The following is an 11,566-nucleotide window of genomic DNA, read 5'->3' on the forward strand; positions in this document are numbered from 1 at the left end:
GAATCTAAGCTTCTTTTCTGGCCTTGTTCCTCTCAAGAGGTCTCTTTTAGGACCTCTTGGCCTCCCACCATTGAGTTCTACTTTTATCAGTGATGTTGGTGTGTTTCGTGGTGTCTTGTGCCACGTTAGGTTTTTGCTGACACAGGAAATGCAACAGGATCGCTGTGTAATACCTGATAAGTCTTCACTCTGAAAAATGAGGTTGTGGGAAGAAGGGAAATGACAAAAGCAACAAACGTATGCCCTCTGAGCCGTTATAGCGTGTATCTGATCTCACTGATATTCCGTGATGTGCTTTGAAATAAAATATTACAGATATTTGTAGAATTGACGTTTCGATCCTATTGCCTGTGCTTGCACAGAATTCCTCTCTTGCCTATAATATCTTACAGCATCTCTCATTAACTGCTAATCTGTCTTCCTCTTGTTTCAGGGAACTGTACTGAAAAACGGCACGGAAACCTTTGAAGCCTGGGAGGATCCTCCTCCACCAGTCTACATGCAGTTCTACTTTTTTAATGTGACAAACCCGTTAGAAGTGCTTCAAGGCGATACTCCTCTTGTAGAGGAAATAGGGCCATACACCTACAGGTAGGACCATTTCACTATTTTCACATTTCACTAAACCTGTGGTGTGTGAGGAAGTCAAGAAGTGAGATCTAGAACACTTGGGACCTCATTTTAGGAGAAAATCTAGCTGTTAATATGACTTAAAAGTTTATTCAAGGGGGCAGTTTCACATTGAGCCAGTGACTTTTGTCAGCTTTGGGGCAAGATTTGGCTTGTGTGCTGATGTTCCTTAGCTGCTGAGCACAGAGGAAGTTGTTTGCATCCTTGGTCTTGTCTTATGAGAGAAAAACCAGTGACTGGTTGGGTCGTGTTGTAAAGTCTGGGGAGAAGAGTGTTGCACAAAGTCATGATTCATGTGTTCACTCAGGAATCAGTTCCTAGCTCAAGTTGCACAATTCAAACTTGGTGAAAATGTGGCCAGAAAACCAGTTAGAGGGTGGTACTCTGGGCTTCCTCAACCAACTCTCACTGTAAAACCCACTTAGATTCAGACTTCTCTAGCGTTTTTACAGACAGACTTAACCAAGGCCACGTGCAGTGTTGGAGCTTATCCAGCCTCTTGAACTCTCATTCTGCATGCTATGACTGAACCATCCTGAGTCTGCTGCACGTGGAGAGATTTTAAGGTCACCTTAACAAACGAGTTTTCCTTTAGAGCTTCATTCTGCTCTGCTGCACACAGGAGCATAAACTAGGAGCAGTCCTGTGGCAGGAGATGTTAGAGTCTTTGAAGTCGTGGAGGTATGAGACTATGGTAAAAAGGTTGATGTGTCCTTGTCAGGCCCACTTCTGGTCACGCGCGCTCATTAAGAAGGAGTTGTCTTTGCCTAAGCAGCAAAATAGTTAGAATCTGGTTCTTGGTATTTGAAAAAAACGCTGTGGGGTAGAAGGGTGAGCCTTTGGGGTAGCCTTGGTCTCTGCACTATGCCTAGCACTTCTGTTTCTTTCCTCTCACACTTCAGCTTTGCTTCCCTCTCTGTCAGCAATCTTTTCCCCGTCTCCTCTGTATTTCAGCACTGTGTCCGTTTAGCCTTGGCAAACTACTTGTGCTCCTTCGACAAAATACCTTGTGTTAGATAAACGAGTAGAGCTGCAGAAAAGATACGTGAGCTTTCAAGTTCTCAAGCTTTTCCTCAGGCCTCTGTAGTGTAGTAAATAGCAGTGCGTTCTCTGTCAGGAAGATAAATATGGCCAGCTCTAGGTGTGACAGAGCTGCGTGAAACCACATAGGCCCATGTTCTTCTGCACCTTGGTACTCAGTCTCCTTTGCTGGCTTCTTTTTTTTCCTTTCCTTAGCTCTGAGCGTCAGGGACAGCCTGATTTGTGAAGCTGCACCTTCTCCGTGAAAGAGTTGAGCAGGATGGCCGGGGCTGGTGGTGTAGCTGGCTGGGTCGGTCTGTCCCTGAGGGGAGACCCAGCCTGAGCTGCTGGTTTGTGGTTTGTTTGCTGGCACGGCCCTCCCCTGCAACGCGGAGGGAGGCTGCGCGTTTCGGTTGCTTCTGGCTTCTTTGGTTAGCCTGATCGTGACAAGTCTGAACAGGATTTCTTTGTGCTGTGCTCTGCCTGATAGAAGGAAGAGCAACGTTAGGAAGTGGAGTGCTCTTCTACGGCAGATTTTTCAATCTTTGCCTCGCTGCTGACTGTACCAGACGGTCAGCGGTGGGGAGGGCAAAAGAGGAGGCATTTGGGTGGAGAACAAGGGAGGGATGTTGCTGAGCCAGAGAATAAATACCATCACACAGGCCCTATGCAGCAAAGCCTTAAAGACCCATTTAGGTTTCGCTTCTGGCATAACACCTGAAATGTCCTAATGTGACTTGCGTGGCTCACTGTTGTTAAAATCTGTGTACTGAAGAGAAAGGCTGGAAGAGAACTGGCCCGGACAAGCAGAAGTTAAAAATGGAACGAGTAACAGAGAGGAGGTGGAATAGCTAAAGAGAATCTCTTCCTGCATGTTTTTCCTGCAATTCATGATTTCAGTGGACATAACGTGGTAAAACCAGTTAGCACAGAGTTGGATTCTGTAACAAAAATGTGGTAGCGCTCGCGTTTTTAAATTGTGGAAGTTGAATTTGCGGCATATAAAATAATTAATTACAAAGCGTAAGCTGCTTATCTGCCCAGGCCTGCTGAGTCCTGAAGAACACTTTAATATTGCCTGCTCTTGCACACATTTACAGCTTTTTGTCTTGAACGTCCAAGATCCTCCTACTCGTATCCCTAATCAGGGAATATTATTTTGCTCTCTGGCCCTTTTAGAGTTGGAGAGGCTTCTCACGTTAACTCTGCTCTGTTTTAGTGAGGGCGCTTCACAACTGACCGTTTCCATCCCCTCAGCTCCAGCCCTAGGATGTAAAATAGGTTGCTGTACAAGAAGCTCTTGCCAAATTCAACTAGAAGTGTTTCCAGACTAAAATGTTCCTAGGTGGTGGGTCCACTGTTAGTGTAAGGAAGGTGGAAATTGTTGGTTTCTAACAAGAACAGTGTCATGGGCCTTTCCAGTTTGCTTTACATCTGGGAGACTGAACCAGGTTAATGCAGCCTTTCATGGAGCTGCGTTGTTGGATCTAGCACAGCCAGGATAGCATCTAGCATCTGAAATGAATAAAAAACATCGTAGCATGGGGCCTTGCAGAATAATTCTCCTTCTCATCTTAGAACTTAAAATTTACGCAGGAAGCAAAGCGATGTCCAAGTCAACAAATGCTTGAGCGAATGCCGACTCACAAAATACAGTGCATTTCACGTCAAGTGTATGCCAAAAGGATCCTGAGGAGCCAGCCAGCCATTTCCCTTTTTGGGTTTGCTGAAGACACATCTGTAGCTTGTTTTGAGCCTGAGCCAGCCAGCTCTGCAGTCTGAATTATGGTTTTAACATGTCTTTCAGGATAGTTAAGATCTGACTTCCGCATCAGGTCAGCGGCTAGCGTTTGATGTTTCTTGCCAGTTGCACTTATTTGTCAGCGATTCGGAGTTTTATGCTGCTTGTCTGAGTGCTCAGACAGTAATAGCAGCAACCTCCCAGGCCACGAGTAGTTCACAGCAGAATTGGGTTGAGTTTCTACAGTTTCCAGGATTCTTGCGCAAGAATTAAAGGAGGAGAGCTAGAATGAGGCTTGTTCTGTGGTTGTGTCACATGTGAGCCCAGAAGTCCTAGTGCGAAGTACGTGGAAGCCAGCAGAAAGATTCTGATGGGCTCTTAGGTCGGCTTAATGAGATTTACCCAAAGGTTGTTCTGCCTGGGAGTGAATTTGTCCTGAAGCAAAGAGGCAAAGTTTTCATTCTCAAGCTGTACTTGAAGGGCCTCTAAATCCTTTTCTACTGTCTGAAAATGGTTCTGTTTCCTTGGTTTTTGAAGACGAGGCAAAAATACAAAGTGCACTTAACACGTAGGGGGGCATTTTTGGAAGCCTGCTGTGAGGTGTGGTTCAGCTTGCACTGACTAAAAGGGAGTTCTCTTACTGCTTTTTTGCAGTAGCAAAAAATGAATTGACTCCAAATGATTCCACTCTTTATGTGCTTCAGGCAGTAGAGTAGCGATACGTTATTTGCAGTTAATGTTACATGTACTTGTTTAACTTGATTAATGAACAAACTCGGTTGTTTTTCAGAGAATACAGGCCAAGAGTGCATGTTCAGTTTTTGGACAATGGTACCAAAGTATCTGCTCTGAATCCAAAGACATACGTTTTCGATCCTCAGAAGTCAGTTGGTGACCCTCAAGTGGACCTGATTAGAACAGTTAATATTCCTGCAGTGGTGAGTTCTCTTTCATTTCTGTGCTGGAGATCGTCCTCACACACTTCCTAACTAGCCTGGTGTTGCTTTGTACTGTCTCTCCCTCTGTGGTAGATAAACGTGATTCAAGAAGCAGAGAGGCAGCTTCTGTCTGGAGCCGATACTGCGTTCAGTTTTGGTTTGGACTGCTGTGGGTTTTTAAAATTACGTTCCTCCCTCGCCATACGCCCCTGCAGTGTTAGTTGCCTCTTGCGCTGAGAGCTGAGACACACTTCAGAGAAGAGCAGGAATCAGGCTTGTTGGGTTTCCCTGAGTAAGTGGAACCAGGGAATTGGTGATGTCAAATGCATAGGTGGAATTCTGACTTGGGAATGAGAGAGTGTGGAATGCTTGGAGTTATTTTTGTCAGAATAGGAAAAAATGCTTCCAAGTCTGCCTCTCCAAGTAAAAAGAAAAAAAAGGCAATTATAACAGGGGATACAACTGAATGAAAAAGTGCTCTTAGAAAAAACTTTTAAGTGAAAGTGTGCATCCAGAAACTGTGTGAGGTGAAAGTGCGCTGCAAAGGAAGTCTCATTTTGTTGATGAGAGGCAGACCATGATTTTTGGTCTCATTCAGCAGTAGTAGGAGAACAAGCAGCTCTAAAGCTGTCAGACCTTCCAAAGGAAATTAAACTGCTTTAAATCACTTGTTGTTTGTGCAACTAAGCCTTTACCCCTCATACTAGTTTAACTGACTTTATTTACAGTGTACATTCATTTCTACTTTTCCCTTCAGCATTTCCAAAAATAGCATGTCTGGTTTCACGAATGAATACATAAATACACTGTGTGTAGTAGTAGGTAGGATTCAGCTTACTAAAAGTTACAAACAGTACGGACACTGTGTTTATAATTCCTCCCAGGCATTTGAGTGGTGGTGAGCATTATCTCTTGTTCAGATTTTTGGCTGCGCTGTGCTGTAACAGGCAGTAGTAGAAGAACTACAGAGTGGTTTGCCCAAGGACAGTTCCCTCCATTGGTTTTGCTTTTTTAAAGGCACGTTGTAAAAATCACTTGTCAGCTAGAAAGGAAATTTTGGTGTTGTTTGCATTTTGGAGAAATTAGTATATTTGAAAAATAGCTTTAAAAAATGTAAACGCTAACTTGCAAAGGGTGAAGTTTAAAGCTGTAATATGCTTGAGAAATTCAGGCTGCTTAGAAAGCGGTTGAGCACATCTCGCTTCAAATCCATTCTTAAGACCTGGCGGTTAATGGCACAGAATGGAGCTGGTTGTGTGCCAGCACCGGGCTCCAAGGGAATCTGCAAAAGCGCATCCGTGTGGGAGAAAAGCTGCAGAACCTGTTAGCCAGCACATTACTTGACACGAGTGGAAATAACGAAACTGAAAATACAGCTTGAAGGTGTGCGATGCTGAAACGCGCCTGTGTGTCTGTGTTTGCGTGCAGCCGGTGGGATTTATTCTACGATAAATCTGACCATTGCTCCCTTATTCCAATCCCCTGGCAGACTGCGATGGAGTGGACCAGATCAACCCCTCTTCAGTTTGCCACCGAGATACTCCTGCTTCTGTACCAAGAATCCCTGTTTACGGTCCACACGGTTCATGAATTGCTTTGGGGCTACAAAGACAGGCTCCTGTCAACCATTCATCTTGTGCATCCCGAGATCGACCCAGTGTTTGGTTTATTTAATAAGGTAACGGAGAGGCCGGACTTTCTGATCCTTGAGGTGGGGAATGATGTCATTGCTACAGATTTCGGACTGTCACCACCAGTCAGTTGAGAAGGACGTGCCTGGAGCGCGGCCAGGAGGAAGGCTGCAGTTACAGAAAAAGGATGTTTCCTCTTGGGTTTTGGCTGGTTTTAGGCACTGGCTGATAGTGCAGCTCCGAGTGTTTTGTCTGACTGCCCTTTATTGGATATGGATAAGCTTTCCAAAGGTGGATGGAAACCACTCCACTCTCGCCTGTGCTCGTGTGAATAACGTGGGCTTTGTGGGGTGCGTTGTGCAAACTACTAGAAAAAAACGTCCTGAGCAGTTTCCTTAGTAGTTGATTGAAATGGTGTGTTATTTCTGTGCCGGAACCATTACTGGCTTCTGCAGTATTTCATTTTGGACTGTGGGGGCTCCTTCTTTCTTGGAGGTCATCTGCAGTCAGCTTATTTTATACTTTCTCTGTTTGTTTTTTTTTCCTAAGGGCTGGGTTTTTTCAGCGGCAAATTTCTAAGGAAGAGAAGGCTGATCTAATGGTATATTCCCTTCATTTGGGAAGTCCCAGACACTTGCACCTGATTTATATTCAAGGTGGAGTTTTATGAACCTCAGGGGCAGTCCATCACTCCACGGGTGGATTTGCAATGATGACAGGTTAAGCTCCTGCTGCGCTGTAGTAGTTCCCAGGCAGGTGTTACAGAGTGGCCTGATGAAAAACCCACGTTATCTCTTTGCAGATGAATGGAACCGATGACGGAGAATATGTTTTCCTCAGTGGAGAAACGAACTACCTTAACTTCTCGAGGATTGTGGAATGGAAAGGAAAGGAGTAAGTTTTTTTCCAGTGTGATGTGACCTCTGTCAAAAGCTGCTGCTTTGCACATTTTGGTTGAACCTAAGCATTGCTTACAAAATACAGTGTCCTTTTATTCTGAGGATGACAGCTCTTAGCAGCTGTAGCTTCAGACCAGCCCCAAAGTATTTGGGTATATATCACATAACTCTTTAAGACAGACAGCTCTGGCTCTTCAAGAGCAGACAGCTCCCAATACTCACCTAGGACACCATTTAGACCTGTTTTAATCCCCCTTTTTGTTAGCAGAGCTGAGGCACTGAGTGCAGTCTGATTCTCATTTGCTTAGACCATGAGCTCGCGTTGCCTGACTGCTGCTCAAACCTTACTGTCTTGACTTTGTTTTCTTCAGGTCGTTGAGCTGGTGGACCACAGAGGAATGTAACATGATTAATGGAACAGATGGGACATCCTTTCACCCACTGATTAGCAAAGATGAGCACATATATATCTTTTCTTCTGATTTCTGCAGGTAAGGAGAGGAGAATGTTGCTTAGACTTGAAAACAGCATTTATATCTAATCCTCCCAAGATTTCACATTAGGCTGGTGTTTTTCTTCCTGTGACTTTTTTTAAAAGTACGAGTGTTCTTTGTTTATTCATGGTTTGAAGGATGAGAGAGTTACACGGAAAAAAACCCCAAAGCAACAATCTGCATCAGGTTGAGGATTTGCTATTTCAAAATAATGAGAAAATTTGGAAGATGACTGGAGAGACACACTAGACTGCCTTGCAAGGCTAGTAATGAGGGAAATGGAAGGGTTGTTATGAACCTTGCCTGAAGCTTCTTTCCTCCAAAACCTTCCTCTGTGCCCTGCTGTTTTAGAGACCCCAGGTTGTCCTCTTCAGAGATTCCTAACTTGACATAATGTCAAGAAAATCTTGGTGTTTCCTTCCTCATGTTAGACCTTGTCTCCTGCCTTGTCTGTTTCTGTGCCAGCAACAAAACTAATCTGAAATTCTTTATTTAAATCAATACACTTAAACTTAAGTTGACATACAGGCAAAGAGACATTTGCAGCAGGTGTCAGTGTGTGTTCAGGACTAACAAATTTGGGGTTTCCTTCCTTGCAGATCACTTTTCCTGGTGTACGACAGCTCAGGAACAGTTACAGGCATCCCATCCTACCGCTTCGTGCCCTCTGCTATGGTGTTTGCCAACACAACGGTTAACCCAGACAACGCTGGATTCTGCGTGCCGCCAGGACACTGCCCTGGCACTGGTGTCCTCAACGTCAGCATCTGCAAGCAAGGTATGTGACCAGGCGGTGGAAACAGACTGGAAGGACATCAGTGGGGAACCTACTTCTTTCTGTCTGAAATGGATGAGGACAGTTTAGTGAGGCCTGCAGGGTGGTGACTGTGCTCAGTGAAATCAGTCACCAACGAGGGATGGTCTGGTTACAAAATGCAGTAGTGAACTGAGGGGATATTCCTGTGAGGTGCTGCCTGCTTCAGCTTAAATCAAGGAATTGGAAGGAAGTACCAGGATCTGTACTGAACAGCTTGGGCATTTGTCCTCTGCTTTTATCCGGGTAGCTGTTGCATCTGAGTGGCTGAATGAAAACAGTGCACAAGACTGGGATGCAAACCTGAGACGTGAAGCCACGATGATGCAGCACAAGGGAAAATAGAGCTTGTTCTTAAGACAGAGAATCCGAGTGTTGATTCTGTAGCTCCAGAGCAGGCTTTTTCTTTCCGTGTAAATGGCACAGTGGGAAGAGTTTTGAGACTCTGACTCTTTTAGGTGGTAACTCTGCATGTTTTCACATTCCAGGTGCTCCAATATTTCTGTCAGCTCCACATTTTTACCAAGCAGATCAAAAGTTTATAGAGAACATAGAGGGCATGCATCCAAAAAAGGAATATCATGAGACATTTTTGGACATCAATCCTGTAAGTGCAGCCTTTTTTCAAGGGTTATAGAGACAAATCCAACCACATGGGTTCAGGTCACCTTCAGTGCTGTGAATCGACATAATTTCATTGACTTCAAGGAAACTGTCCTAGTTTATGTGAAACTGAAATGTTTGTATTTGCTTGTATAGAGAAAACTTTGCTGAGACCACACCTGGAATACTTTGTTAAGTTTTGGGCTTCCCAGTTCAAGAGAGACAGGGACCGTCTGGAGAGAGTCCAATAGAGAATGATTAAGGGACTTGAATGTCTCTCCTATCAAGACAGACTGAGAGAACTGGAGCAGTTTAGTCTTGAAAGGAGATGGCTGAGAGGGGACTTTATTAACGTATATAAGTATCTGAGGCGTGGATGTCAAGAGGAAGGAGACAATCCTTCTCAGTGATGCCCAGCAGCCGAACAACAAATAATGGGTACAAGATAGAACATAGCAAGTTCCACCTCAACGTGAGGAGAAACTTCTTTACTGTGCGGGTGCTGGAGCCCTGGCTCAGGCTGCCCAGGGAGGGTGTGGAGTCTCCTGCTCTGGAGACTTTCAAACCCGCCTGGATGTGTTCCTGTGGGGCTGCCCTAGGGGATCCTGCTCTGGCAGGGGGGCTGGGCTAGATGATGGCTAGAAGTCCCTTCCAGCCCCACACAGTCTATGATTCTGTGATTGTGCCTGTGCAATGAGAGATGCCATCAGACTGGTAACAATGAGATGAAGTGGTTAAAACGTTTCTTAAAAGCAGATGAGGCTGCTTCTGTTCACGCTGCCAACATTTAAGTTTTGTCTTGACTATTTTCCTGAAGTTGAAGAAGCTGAGTATGTGGACCAAGAGTGCAAATCAATAAAGATTCAGTGGATCTTGGCCTCAATGTAGGTAGTGTGGAGTCATGAGAGATACAGAAGGGTGGTGCCTTCCATGGAAGTTTACAGAGTTGTTGATATTCTCACCATGAAATGTCAGAAGTAAAGGGAGCTTGCAACTGATGGTCCATGGATTTGCCCATGTGCTTTAACTCTGAGAGGCAGCTCAGCACCACACAGCTGCTCACTCACTGCCCTGCAAGCAGGAGGGATGAAATAATGAGAGGAGAGACTTCAGGTTGAGATTAAACCCCTTTAATAATGAAAAAAAAAAGAAAAAATAATCAAGGAGAAACAAATCCAAGAATAGTTAGTGATGCAAAAAAACTGTAGTTGGTCACCACTAGCTATTCTTTGAGCAACAGCAGCTCTGGCAAACCTCCCCACGGTTTTTCATTGCTGAGCATGATATCTTACGGCACAGGATGTGGCTCTGGCTGGTTTAGGTCAGCTCTCCTGGCTGTGTCCCCTCCCAGCTTCTCGCCCACCCCCAGCCTACTCGCTGGCAGGGAGTATGAGAAACAGAGGCGGCATTAAGGCTGTGCAAGCACTATTCAGCAATAACTAAAACATCCATATGTTATCAGCACTGTTTCCATCACAATTCCAAAACTTAGCCCGATACCAGCTACTATAAGGAAAATTAATTCTATCCCAGCTAAAACTGGTACAGAATTGATCTCTACATCCACACAGACAAGTGGAGGTTGAGTGAAAGAGCAAAAGCACTACCTGCCTAATTTACAGAAACAGTGCTCTGATGCATCAAGCTGTTATGTGTAGCTAAAACAGGAGGAAATTTAGTCTGGTGCAGATGCTGCTTGTTATCTGGTTTGGTGCCAGGTTCTTCCTGTTACTCTGCTCCTACTGACCCAGCTTTTTTGTGCTACCATAAAATGAGCTCTGCGTCTCCCACCCGCTCTCCAGACTCAATTTTGCCACTTGAATGAGGAAAATATTCCTGTGGATCCAGCTGCAGCTCTTGCTCACGTGGTGGCATTACTGAGGGAAGTATTTATCTCTGTGGCTGTACACTCCCACTGATGGGGTTCAGTATCTGGTTTTCACCTTTTAGAGAGAAAGGTTTGTCTCATGACAGACTGTAGTCTTTGCGACAGTACTTGGCAACCAGGACAAAGAGCTGCAGGTGGTAGCTTTTTCTAAAACTAGAGCTGGCTCTGGAAGAAAGGGCATCTCACTGTAGCCTGAGTACAAATTTGCACAGCACAATGGCACCTTTATCTCTGTTGCAGCCTCCCATGTAGGTAGGAATGTCGGTATGTGAGTTACAAGAGTATCTTGGGGAAGGGAAATAAATAATAACCTTAAGCGAGTCTTGTCTCACCTTGTCAGGTCCACAGCAGTGTAAATATTAGGCTGTATTCTCCCAGTTCCTGTTATTTCACATTTACTTTTTTTTTTTTTTGACACTCTTGATTTCTTTTATTCCCCAGCTGACAGGGCTTGTCCTGCAAGCAGCCAAGCGGATGCAGATCAATGTTCACGTTAGAAAATTACCTGAATTTTTGTAAGTGTTCTCTGCTCAGTTTTGCAGAAATACCGTTCCCTCTGTCTTGTGGCTTTCTGACATGTTGCTTTACTCATCACCAAAGCTGTGTGATAGCTATTCTTCCTACTCACCTTCTGAGCTGATGGTTATTGGCACAGCTTTGCTGTATATTATAACTAAAAAAAGTATTCTGTCTGCCCAGTCCTCTTGGGAGAGTTGGTGATGTTTCTTCAGAACAGCACCGCCTTGTTTCCTCGTGCCCAGGAACTATTACATTAGCACAACTTAAGAGTAAGCTGTTATTTCACGTGTGCCAAATGTTGGGGGGGTTTTGCCACTGTGCACATGTTGCTTGGACAATAGTTTCTGTGTTTTACAAATAGGAGTAACCTTCGACATCCGATTAGCTTA

The 11,566-nt window shown here is 44.6% G+C and overlaps 1 protein-coding gene across 1 annotated transcript in view; it reads left to right on the forward strand.

Moving 5' to 3' along the window:
* Nucleotides 1-433: 433 nt before the first annotated feature.
* Nucleotides 434-11,566, forward strand: part of SCARB2 (scavenger receptor class B, member 2) — a gene marked incomplete at its 5' end in the record, with an annotated part of 13,634 nt that continues 2,501 nt past the window's right edge. Inside the window, 8 exons of the mRNA XM_009865705.1 lie at nucleotides 434-591; nucleotides 4,182-4,329; nucleotides 5,819-6,007; nucleotides 6,763-6,854; nucleotides 7,231-7,350; nucleotides 7,953-8,131; nucleotides 8,656-8,774; nucleotides 11,100-11,173. Coding sequence (XP_009864007.1) covers nucleotides 434-591; nucleotides 4,182-4,329; nucleotides 5,819-6,007; nucleotides 6,763-6,854; nucleotides 7,231-7,350; nucleotides 7,953-8,131; nucleotides 8,656-8,774; nucleotides 11,100-11,173 — 1,079 coding nt within the window. The remainder of the gene's footprint in view (nucleotides 592-4,181; nucleotides 4,330-5,818; nucleotides 6,008-6,762; nucleotides 6,855-7,230; nucleotides 7,351-7,952; nucleotides 8,132-8,655; nucleotides 8,775-11,099; nucleotides 11,174-11,566) is intronic.

The sequence above is a fragment of the Apaloderma vittatum genome, unplaced genomic scaffold (assembly GCF_000703405.1).
Source record: "Apaloderma vittatum isolate BGI_N311 unplaced genomic scaffold, ASM70340v1 scaffold4603, whole genome shotgun sequence".
NCBI lineage: Eukaryota > Metazoa > Chordata > Aves > Trogoniformes > Trogonidae > Apaloderma > Apaloderma vittatum.